Consider the following 12,486-nt stretch of genomic DNA (forward strand, 5'->3'; position numbering starts at 1 on the left):
GGAGGACCCAGATGACGTGGAGGAGGCAGAAGCAGTGGCGGAACTTGGACAGACAGAGGATTGACACACAAGTCGTGGGGACGGCTAGACTTGTGCAGCAGACCCTTCACCATCTATCACCATAGTTACCCAGTGCCCAGTCAGCGACATGTAACGTCCCTGTCCATGCTTACTGGTCCAAGTATCGGTAGTGAAATGCACCCGTTCACACACAGAGTTTCTCAAGGAAGCGGTGATGTTGTGTGCGACATGCTAGTGTAGCGCGGGCACACCTTTCTTTGAGAAGTAGTGGCGACTAGGCATCTGGTACTGGGGCACAGCGACAGACATAAGGTCTCTAAAATCCTGTGTGTCCATTAGACGGAAAGGCAGCATTTCGGTAGCCAAGAGCTTACAGAGGGATAGAGTCAACCTCTTAGCTTTCTCATGGGTCGCAGGAAGTGGCCTTTTATTTGACCACATCTGAGGGACAGAGATCTGGCTGCTTTGTGAAGACGGTGTTGAGTAGGGTGTCCCTGGAAAAATGCAGGTTTGTGAGGAAAGTGCAGGCGGAGACATGATGTTGCCTTCATCCAACGTTGGTGCTATCGATGTCTTAGAGAGCTGTACACACTCACTTGTTTCCCCTTCCAAACCAACTGACGACCTACCAAGCAAACTGCCTGTTGAGGTTACAGTGGTGGAAGTTGTGCGTGGAAAAACAGGTGTGACAGCTGTCCCCACAGTCCTAGAAGATGAAGAGCGCGCGGATGCACTGGAAGGGGCAGGCGGTGGATGGTTCGCTCCGCTAGGCCGCATTGCAGCACGGTAAGCTTCCCACCGGGACATATGATATTTATTCATGTGACGATTCATGGAAGAAGTTGTCAAACTGCTGAGGTTTTGACCTCTACTAATAGAACCATGACTAATTTTACAGATCACATAATTTGGGCGATCTTTTGCTATGTCAAAAAAGGACCAGGCTAGGCAAGGCTTAGAGGGCATGCGACCTGTTGATCCACCCCGACTAGTGCTCAGAGGCAGAGTGGTGGCTGAGGATGCAGTTGTAGATGTGCTACAAGTACTCCGACTCTGTCCAGGAAGGTGCAAGGTAACTTCGTCATCAGTTGCATCCTCCTCCACCACTTCTGTTGATCTCCTCAAGTGCCTGACTGTGGGTTGATAGTAGGTGGGATCTACAACTTCATCATCAATTGTTGTGTTTGCACTCCCCTCACCCTCAGACCGAGCCTTTTCTTGCCCTGACCGAATATTTAAGTTGTCATCCCAATCGGGTATCTGCGTCTCATCTTCATCAGTATGTTCCTCATTGTCTATAACCACAGGTGTTACAGTTTGTGACAAAGGGTCAACATTATGCTCAGAAACTTGGTCCTCACGGCCTGAATCAGAGTCACAAAGGTTCTGGGCATCACTGCAGACCATTTCCTGTTCTGTACTCACTGTAGCTTGGGAGCAGACCTCTGATTCCCAGGCTATAGTGTGACTGAACAGCTCTGCAGACTCAGCCATCTCAGTTCCACCATACTGTGCAGGGCTGATGGAGACTTCAGAGCTGGGAGAAATCAAGTTTGATTTAGATGACAACTCAGAGGACTGGTGTTTTTTGGATGCGGTACTTGAAGTGGCTGAGAGGGCACTTGTTGGATCACTTGAGATTCATTCAAGCATTTTCCTTTTTTGGCCATCATCTACCTTTGTTCCTGTTGTTCGTGTACGTAAAAAAGGGAGCACATCGGATTGTCCATGGTAAGTAGTAGACATCTTACTTTTGCTGGTAGATGGTCTATCTTCAGCAGATGATAATGGAGCTTTGCCACCTTCCCCACGGACAAACCCTTTTTTTCCTTTTCCACCACGCCTCTTCCCCTTTCCACCAGCAACTGTCATTTTGCCACTCATGTTGATTGCAACAAGATTGTGCACTGAAAATGTTGTAGTAAAAATTGAGAGGTGGTGTAGCTTGCAGCGGTGGTCTAGCTTTATTAACAGCAGAATAATTAAGAATAAATATCCCTGACAATGCAACTACGGCCCTTAAACTGGCAGCATAAATTGCTAGTATAATGGATTAGTAAATATCAGATTAAGTGTGCAATGCAGGCAGATGTGCTGCAAATATCTTTGCACTAGTGGGACTATACAGAAGTCCAATAGCCACGTTTAGGATGCCACTAGGTACACTCAGTGTTTGCTAGTATAATGGCTTAGTAACTATCAGTTTGAGTGCGCAATGCAGGCAGACGTGCTGCAAATATCTTTACACTAGTGGGACTATACAGAAGTCCAATAGCCACGTTTAGGATGCCACTAGGTACACTCAGTGTTTGCTGGTATAATGGCATAGTTATAATGAGTTTGAGTGTGCAATGCAGGCAGACGTGCTGCAAATATCTTTGCACTAGTGGGACTATACAGAAGTCCAATAGCCACGTTTAGGATGCCACTAGGTACACTCAGTGTTTGCTGGTATAATGGCATAGTTATAATGAGTTTGAGTGTGCAATGCAGGCAGACGTGCTGCAAATATCTTTGCACTAGTGGGACTATACAGAGGTCCAATAGCCACGTTTAGGATGCCACTAGGTACACTCAGTGTTTGCTGGTATAATGGCATAGTTATAATGAGTTTGAGTGTGCAATGCAGGCAGACGTGCTGCAAATATCTTTGCACTAGTGGGACTATACAGAAGTCCAATAGCCACGTTTAGGATGCCACTAGGTACACTCAGTGTTTGCTAGTATAATGGCTTAGTTATAAGGAGTTTGAGTGTGCAATGCAGGCAGACGTGCTGTAAATATCTTTGCACTAGTGGGACTATACAGAAGTCCAATAGCCACGTTTAGGATGCCACTAGGTACACTCAGTGTTTGCTAGTATAATGGCTTAGTTATAATGAGTTTGAGTGTGCAATGCAGGCAGACGTGCTGCAAATGTCTTTGCACTAGTGGGACTATACAGAAGTCCAATAGCCACGTTTAGGATGCCACTAGGTACACTCAGTGTTTGCTGGTATAATGGCATAGTTATAATGAGTTTGAGTGTGCAATGCAGGCAGACGTGCTGCAAATATCTTTGCACTAGTGGGACTATACAGAGGTCCAATAGCCACGTTTAGGATGCCACTAGGTACACTCAGTGTTTGCTGGTATAATGGCATAGTTATAATGAGTTTGAGTGTGCAATGCAGGCAGACGTGCTGCAAATATCTTTGCACTAGTGGGACTATACAGAAGTCCAATAGCCACGTTTAGGATGCCACTAGGTACACTCAGTGTTTGCTAGTATAATGGCTTAGTTATAAGGAGTTTGAGTGTGCAATGCAGGCAGACGTGCTGTAAATATCTTTGCACTAGTGGGACTATACAGAAGTCCAATAGCCACGTTTAGGATGCCACTAGGTACACTCAGTGTTTGCTAGTATAATGGCTTAGTTATAATGAGTTTGAGTGTGCAATGCAGGCAGACGTGCTGCAAATATCTTTGCACTAGTGGGACTATACAGAAGTCCAATAGCCACGTTTAGGATGCCACTAGGTACACTCAGTGTTTGCTGGTATAATGGCATAGTTATAATGAGTTTGAGTGTGCAATGCAGGCAGACGTGCTGCAAATATCTTTGCACTAGTGGGACTATACAAAAGTCCAATAGCCACGTTTAGGATGTCACTAGTTACACTCAGTGTTTGCTAGTATAATGGCTTAGTTTTAATGAGTTGGAGTGTGCAGAGGACAGGAGGGTATAGTGCCAGGATTGTGGGGCTCTGGGTAGAGGAATGGAAGCCTGCCTTTCTATCCCTCCTAATGGAGAAATGCAGCGAGGAAATCCCTGACCTTAGCTACACAGATGCTGTCTCTGTTTTCAGGACCTGTCACCTATGGCTCTGACCCTGCCGGTACGAGCCCTTAAAAGGACTGATAGAAAGTGCTATCCCTATGTTGTCCAGTGCTGTGTATGGAGCGTAATACAGCTGTATCGGCGATAGGAGCTGCGCCAGTGATGTCTGACACCAAGGACGCAGAAGGCAGATAATGGCGTGCTGGAGGAAAATGTCCGGTTTTATAATGCAGGGACATGTGACATGGACATCCTATCACACATGCCGTTGCTTCTCTGGCTAAAAGTACACTTAGCTGTGTATGTGTCTGGGATTGGCTGATATGCTGGCCCGCCCCACTACACGCGCGCGCTTAGGGAAGGAAGACAAGGAAAAAAAAAAAAATGTCGATCGCTATTATACAAACAGCAGTGATCTGAAGGCGCTGTTCCCGCACATTATACACTGAAATTTCATAATAGTGTGAGTCACAGAGTGACTTACACTATTACAGCGGAAATCCAGCTAGGAATTAGCTGTTTTTTTGCTGCTAGAACCGTTCTCGAACGTTTCTAGAACTATCGAGCTTTTGCAAAAAGCTCGAGTTCTAGTTCGATCTAGAACAGGACCCAAAATCACTCGAGCCTAGAACTGGAGAACCTCGAACCACGAACCGCGCTCAACTCTACTATTTAGATGTGTTTTCTTGTGGCGTATAACGGACTCTCATGTTTGGTAGTCGTTCAGCAGGGAAACTATAAAACCAAATCCCTCCATTTGGAAATGTAGTATATAGCTCTCCTGATCAATTATGTTCCTTACCTCATGAGCAGGGCATTGCAGTAATAATAAAATTTTATTCATTTATATAGCGTTATTATTTCCATAGTGCTGTATGTCTTTGGAGTGTGGGAGGAAACCGGAGCACCCGGAGGAAACCCACGCAAACACAGGGAGAACATACAAACTCCTTGCAGATGGTGTCCTTGGTGAGAATTGAACCCAGGACCTCAGTGCTGCAAGACTGCAGTGCTAACCACTGAGCCACCGTGCTGCCCATTTAGCTTACAGATGCATAACCACCACTCACTGTGTCTGAACACAGGAAGCTGAGCTGAGAGCCGCTCTGTGCATGCAGCAGCATCTATTGTGAAGGAGAGGGCCACGGGGGATCAACTCTGCACAGGTACCGTGGGACACCGGGGAACACCGGTGGGGTTATAGGGGGTGACCTGGCAGGGCCTGGGGAGGAGTTTTCTGTCACATGTGTCATGGCACATGCGACAGAAATCAGAGGAGTAGGGTGAATGCGGCCTGCGGCTGCTGTGCGCGCGGCCATCTTGGATTTCTGGGAGGGCATCAGGGGGAGCACTTTGGTGACACCGGAGGATCGGAGGGGACCAAGGAGGAGATTTATCATGTTTGTTCATGCCAGATGGGAGATAAATAATTTGTTACTGGCGCTGTCATTTACTGTGACGTGATCATCGGTGTACGGTATATACCTGTTATCACGTGAGCGTGGACCGGAAAAACCGTCCTGAATCATGATCGCCAGGGTCTCAACTAGCCCTGAAACCCCGGAGATTTTCTGACGCTGGGGGGCGTTATTCACTTATTTCTGCCTGCTGTTTATAAACGGCAGATCAGAATAAGGCTACATTCACACGACCGATCCATTTTTGCGGTCTGCAAAAAAACAGTCCGTTTTTTTTCACGGGTGCATCCGTGTGGCATCCGTTTCCGTTCCATAGACGGTCCGTATGTCATCTGTTTTTCATCCGTGTGCCTTCCGTTTTTTTTTTGTGTACTGCAAAAAAACTGAAGGAGGGTAAATGCATAAATTTACCCAGGATCCATAGCTTCATCCTACATGAGGCGGTCACATGTTCACTCCAGTGCCATTTTCTACTGCTTTTCACAGCGTAGAGCGCTCTGGTGATTTTCCTGTGCTTGTGCACTTCATATCAGTCTTTTCTGTCATTATAATGGCAGAAAGACACATAATGTCCCACTCTCCTGCATTTTGTAATTTTGCACCCTTTGGTGCCTTTCATGTGGCACTAAGGGGTGCTTAGCTTTGCATTTAGCCCAAAAAATGAAAAAAAAAAATGACGTAGGGTTCCCCCTATTTTTGTAGCCAGCTAGGGTAAAGCAGACGGCTGCAGCCTTCAGACCAAAGCTGGCAACCTCACCTTGGCTGGTAATCCAAAACTGAGGGCACCCCACGCTGTTATTTTAAATTAAATAAATAATTTAAAAAAACCCCACGTAGGGGTCCCCCCAAAATTGGATCACCAGCCAAGGTAAAGCAGACAGCTGGGGTCTGATATTCTCAGACTAGGGAGGTCCATGGTTATTGGACTCTCCCCAGCCTAAAAATAGCAGGCTGCAGCCGCCCCAGAAGTGGCGCATCCATTAGATGTGCCAATCCTGGAGCTTCGCCCCAGCTCATCCCGCGCCCTGGTGCGGTGGCAAACGGGGTAATATATGGGGTTAATACCAGATGTGTAATGTCACCTGGCATCAAGCCCTGGGGTTGGTGAGGTCAGGCGTCTATCAGATACCCGACATCACCAACCCAGTCAGTAATAAAAAAATAGACGACAAACACATTTTTATTTGAAAAAATACTCCCCAATACATTCCCTCCTTAGCCAATTTATTAGAAAGAAAAACAAATCCAGGTCTGGTGTAATCCAAGGGGTTGCCATGACGATCCATACCATAGACACTGTCCCAGTCAATGAAGAGCAGGATGTTCCCCCTTTGCTGGGAGAGCAGTGCAGTGACCTGAGCTAACATCAATGGGTCAGCCCAGGTCACTGCAGGGCATGACAAGTGCTGCTGTCAGCGAGGTACATTACCTGCGCTGATCTCCTGCACTGCCGACGGCACCTGTCACTCAGTTCATTGACCGCCGCCTTCACAGCCAAGTATCGCGAGAGGCCCGTGACGTCACCGCTAGTCAGTCTCGGGTCGGAAGCGAGAGAAGGAGATGTGACAAGCGGCGGCCATGGAGGACAGTGACAGCGCTGAGGTCGGGACTTCATCACCGCAGGTAAGCCGAGCAGGACCATGTGTGCAGAGTGCCAGGAGGACGTCAGTGTCGTGGACTGCATGGCTTGGGCCGTGTGTGTGTCTGTGTGTGTGTGTGTGTATGTATGTGTACATGCCGCGTGCAGGAGGGGGCGGAGCAAGCTGAGCGGGGAAGTGTGGGCTTCCTGCACGTAACTAGGAAAAACATCGGGTTACTAACCAAAGCGCTTTGCTTGGATACCTATCAGCTTCTGGCAGGCTGCCAGCGATGGCTCCTGCACACTGTAGCTGTAAAAAGCCCTGCTTTTTGCTGCTAGAACCGTTCTTGAACGTATCTAGAACTATCGAGCTTTAGCAAAAAGCTCGAGTTCTAGTTTATCTAGAACAGCCCCCAAAATCACTCGAACCGCGAACTATAGAACCTCGAACCGCGCTCAACTCCAGTTTTGAAATATATGTTGTGAAATGCTTCTATTAGCTTAATTTTTGCCTTTTAATAATTACATTTATATCTATTTGTTTTGTGGTTTTTGTGTGCACAATACATTTTTGTTTATACATTCTATTTTGTTAACAACAGTTATTAACCCGGGCGAAGCCGGGTAGTACAGCTAGTTATAAATAAAGTAATACTCTAGCTTTTTTTTCTATCGAGGTTGTACTATAAATATTCTTGCCCTGCCTCCTTTCTGATACTCATCTTCCACCCTCTTTATCCTTTTTCAGTAGCACTCTGGGTGGTCTGCAGTGAAAAGTGACCAGACAACAGCTGCAGTGTTTCATGGAGCACACCGGAGGCCACTCCTCAATATTACTTCATAACAGCCTTATTTAGGGTGGTTTCACACATCTGGCATTTCGCCGGATTGATGGATTCGGCACACTCCAGTACAGTGCAATACAGTGCAATGGCATCGGGGCAAGCTCCGGTCAAATGCTCCGGTCAAATGACAGCATGTGACCGGAGGTTGCCGTGATGCCATTGTACTCTATTGCACTGTACTGGAGTGTGCCGGATCCGGCAATCCGGCGAAATATCGGATGTGTGAAACCACCCTTAGACTCCCCTAGCGATGCATTGAGACCTTTTGATCTAATCTCTGACTCTGTGCTAATCATAAGATATGATCACAAGATTGCACCTTAGGACTAGACCAAGATCGAAAAAAGGTAAAGCTACCGGAAGTGGGCATAACTGGGGGCTACTCCACAGTTAAAAAAAATAGCACTGGAGTGGTTCTTTACAAGCGATTGGGAGCTTAAAATGTGAAGGGTTTTGGACCTGTCTTTACTAAAATTTCCGTGCTGCAATACTTTTATTGCCTATTTAATAGGGAAATTTTATGGTTAAAATTTTCTGATTTCTTTTAGATACGAAAATCACTGGTGAACCTAATGGTAAAAACTGATGAAACTCAGACTGATTTTTTGCATATGTGAACAATCAAAGATGTCTAAATGAGGCCTTATACATTGTGTCCTGTATGGCTTTGCTAATATCTTTATTTCTCAGACTGTATATAATGGGATTGATAAAAGGAGTAAACACCGTATATAGCAGTGTCAGTATCTTACTCATGGTGATTGGTCGGCCTTTAGTTGGGACGACATAAACACTAAAAATTGTCCAGTAGAATATGGAGACCACAATGAGGTGGGAGCTGCAGGTGGAGAAGGCTTTCTGTCTACCGGTACTGGATGGGATCCTCAAGACTGTTACAACAATATAAGTATAAGATATTATAATGGCTGTAGTTGGAATAAAGACCATGGGAAAGCCGATTATGAATATCTCCAAATGGATAATGAAGGTATCAGAACAGGCAAGTTCCAGTAAAGGAACAATGTCACAAAGTAAATGGTCAATGGTGTTTGGGCCACAAAACACAAGCTTTGCAGTTTTTATAATAAAAATCAATACACTAGAAAATGCAAACACCCAACACGCAATGGATAATATCAAACAATATCCACTTGTCATGATGGTGGAGTAGCGGAGGGGATTACAGATGGCCACATACCGGTCATAAGACATCACAGCAAGGAGAAAACATTGAAATCCTTCAGAGGAGCCTAAAAAGTAAAACTGAGTGATGCAGTCAATAACAGTAATGGTTCTCCCATTATTCAGTAGAATGTGGAGCAAGTTGGGGACAATATCTGTGATCACCAAGATATCACTGATGGACAGTTGTGAGATGAAGAAGTACATCGGGGTGTGGAGGTTCTTGCTGGTGGACACCAGGGCGATGATCAGGAGATTCCCACATGATGCAAAGCAATAAACCACAAAGAAAAGACAGAATAAGAAAATTCTGAAATGTTTACTGATCTGAAATCCTAAAAGTAAGAATTCGGTGACCACAGTCAGATTGCTTTCCTGCATTTCAGAACAAATTAGGAATCAATTGTCTCTTTCAAAAAGAGAAATATGAAAAAAGTGACATGTTTTACACAAAATGTTGGTGAAAAAATGCAATAGAACTTGGAAAATCTCAAGAACATGAAAATCAAACTGATGATGAATCTTATTTTTCAAAATACTTTCAGACAATTTAAAAGGAATCTGGAGCGACGTCTTGTTACATGTTCATCAGATACATGAGTATGAATCACAATGAGGTTACGTCCTGATGTTTATATACTATGTAAAGGCAGAGGACCAAGTGAAACAAGTCTAGGGAGACTTCATTTTCTCATAAGTGAGTCCCATTTGTTTTAGAAAATTTTGCAGTATAATTATAAAATTGATATTAATGGCCTGTATCCAAAAATATACATGGAAAATAACCAGGTAAAATAATGGAAAAAATTACAAAAAGATTTAGAATTTGTTGAGAAAATTAAAGGACACTTGGTAAAAGGTTTTTTTTTTAGCTTTTAAAGGTATGGATTTTTCTTAGTAATTAAACCATTTCATTTTTACACTTTACTTTGGTGGCTGACGCTAAATTCACAGAACTGCTGATTACTATGTGATATCAGTGAGATACTGTGCTGCTCCCAATACATACTTGTGAGATGTTCTTATATCTCATTCAAATCTAGAACACAAGTGGAGGGAAACTTCTTAACAGAGCTCTCAAAAATTGTATTCCTTGCTGGTCCAAATACCAACAACAAAATATTCTGCATCACCTTACATAGGTTGTCATTAGATATTAAATGTAAAGTGATGCAGAATAAGTAGTAATAAGGTTAGGCTTGCAAGGGGGACCAAAAACAATATAAAAAAAGGTTTGGGGTATGTGAAAAGACAAATAAAACATGCTATAGAATTTTTGCTAGATAAAAAAAGTGAAGTGTTCAAAAATGATGTTGAGAAGGACAAACTTTTCAATTACAATTTTGCATCTGTGTTTCTGTGTTCTCTAGGAAAACAAATGTAACATCAACTAATATTCAGTGCAATATCAAAGGAATGGAAGAATCCAATCTATAAACAGAGATATAGTTAAGGAACACTTATGTAAGTTAAATGAATTTATAACTCCTGGTCCAGAGAAATAATTTTTTTTTTATATAGTGCTAACTGTTCTGATTCAGTGACCAAGGAGGATCAAAAAGGGCAAAAACTAGGAAAATTATTCCTAAAGAGTAGAGATGAGCGAACCTCTAGAGGCTCAAGTTCGGTTCGGTTCATCGAACAGAGGCCGCGTTCGAGTTCGGTTCGGCGAACCGTTAGACGAACCTCTCGAACCCCATTGAAAACAATGGGAAGCAATCACAAACACCTAAAAACACCTGGAAAACATACTCAAAGATGTCCAAAAGGTGACAAACAACTCCCAAGACAACACAAACACATGGGAAAGTGACAAGAAAAAATACTCATGTAAAAACACAACAGCTGGACGAGGAAAAAGAGGAGGAGACACAGGTATATGAGTATATGCAAGGGAACATCGATGCCATTACTGTGCAACTTGAGCCTTGCTCATTTTAGGCTTCCAATTTGGATAAATTGCCTGAGCTCGCCACTTACGCCTTGGGAGTCTTGTTGTGTCCCACAGCCAGCGTTCTCTCAGAACGTGTCCTCAGTGCCGCTGGGTGTGTGCTGACAGATAAGCGCACGTGTCTGTCCACTGACAATGTGAACAGACTAACGTTCATCAAGATGAGGAAGTCATGGCTCACAGAGGAGTTTTCTTCCCCTGTGTCATCTAGGGGAGGCGAAAGGCACGTGTATTTTTGGAAGAGTGCTTCATGTAAACCATCTTTTTCCTTTAGAAAATGGGTCAACTGATGCCAGTCAAGTGGGGTGTGTGTGGCCCAATTTGTGGAAACGAGGGAGACTGTGGTTGGAGTCCCCTCACTTTTGAAAAAAGAGCCAAGATGAGGAAGTCATGGCTCACAGAGAACTTTTCTTCCCCTGTGTCATCCAGGGGAGGCGAAAGGCAGGTGTATTTTTGAGAGTGCTTCATGCAAAGCATCTTTTTCCTTTCGAAAATAGGGTCAACTGATGCCAGTCAAGTGGGGTATGTGTGGCCCAATTTGTGGAAACAAGGGAGACTGTAGTTGGAGTCCCCTCGCTGTATTTTACATATTTTTCAAAGGACATGACATGGCTGAGAGGTTTACTTTTAGCATCTGCAAACTGTTGGCTACAGAAATGCTGATTTTCCAACCTTTTGAACCTAGAATTTTCGAGACCTTATGCCCATCGCAGTGCCCCAAGAGCCGATGCCCAGTCGCCACTGCTTCTCCAAGAAAGGCATACACCAGCATGTCGCACCAAACATTACCGCTTCTTTGAGAAACTCTGTGTGTGACAGGGTACATTTCACTACAGATACTTGGTCCAGAAAGCATGGATAGGGGCGTTACATGTCACTGACTGTGCACTGGATTACTATGGGGAGAGATGGAGAAGGGTCTGCTGTACAAGTCTTGCCATCCCCACCAGTTGTGTGTCAATCCTTCCTCTATATGTAGAAGTTTCTCCACTGCTTCTGCCTCCTTAACCTCGTCCGGGTCCTCCACCTCTGCTCAAATTCTGTGTGGTGATGCCACCCGCGTTGTAACTGTGCACAAGGAATCCCACACACCTCCTTACTATGCTGGTAGCAGAGCTCAACAGCATCAGGCGGTCGACTCTTTTCTTTGAAATGTCCGTGAATTGTGAGTCACACCGCTGAGGAGTTGTGGACAGTAAGCTCTGGAGAGTGAGACCGAGTTTCATCAATGGTTGTCTCCTCTCAACCAGCAGCCAGGGAAGGCCGGGTCCGACAATGATGCAAACCTGGGTGCTGCCCTTCGCCGTGACAATGTGACACACGTGCCTTGTGTGGCTCACATGTTGAACCTGGTTGTCCAGAAATTTTTAAACCACTATCCCGACCTACATGGCCTTCTGCAGAGAGCCCGGTGTAACGCCTGCCTGGATCCACACACTCAGTCGGGCTGTAAAGGATAGGCTAGAGGGATGCCACTCACCAAGCAGGACCCCCAGAACCCTGAAACCCTTTAACCCCTATGCAGGGATTTTGAATTACACAGGGCCCAAGGGGATCAATACCTATGGAAGGCTGCAGTTCCAGAGAATAGTAGTCAGGCAGGGTCAAAACATTAATTGAGGAAGAGGAACAAAATGGGACGGCCATGACTTAATCATAAAACAAGCAG

At 44.8% G+C, this 12,486-nt stretch overlaps 1 protein-coding gene across 1 annotated transcript; it reads right to left on the reverse strand.

Annotated features, from left to right (window-relative positions):
- Nucleotides 1-8,305: 8,305 nt before the first annotated feature.
- LOC142302932 (olfactory receptor 11H6-like) lies at nucleotides 8,306-9,247 on the reverse strand. The gene has a single exon (XM_075344035.1). It carries the CDS (start codon nucleotides 9,245-9,247, stop codon nucleotides 8,306-8,308), a length of 942 nt encoding a protein of 313 aa, XP_075200150.1.
- Between the last annotated feature and the right edge of the window lie 3,239 nt (nucleotides 9,248-12,486).

Source organism: Anomaloglossus baeobatrachus, chromosome 4, assembly GCF_048569485.1.
Source record: "Anomaloglossus baeobatrachus isolate aAnoBae1 chromosome 4, aAnoBae1.hap1, whole genome shotgun sequence".
Classification (NCBI taxonomy): Eukaryota; Metazoa; Chordata; class Amphibia; order Anura; family Aromobatidae; genus Anomaloglossus; species Anomaloglossus baeobatrachus.

Excerpts from the sequence above, each read along its gene's own strand:
- LOC142302932 (XM_075344035.1), bottom strand. The coding sequence starts at position 9,247 with ATGCAGGAAAGCAATCTGACTGTGGTCACCGAATTCTTACTTTTAGGA.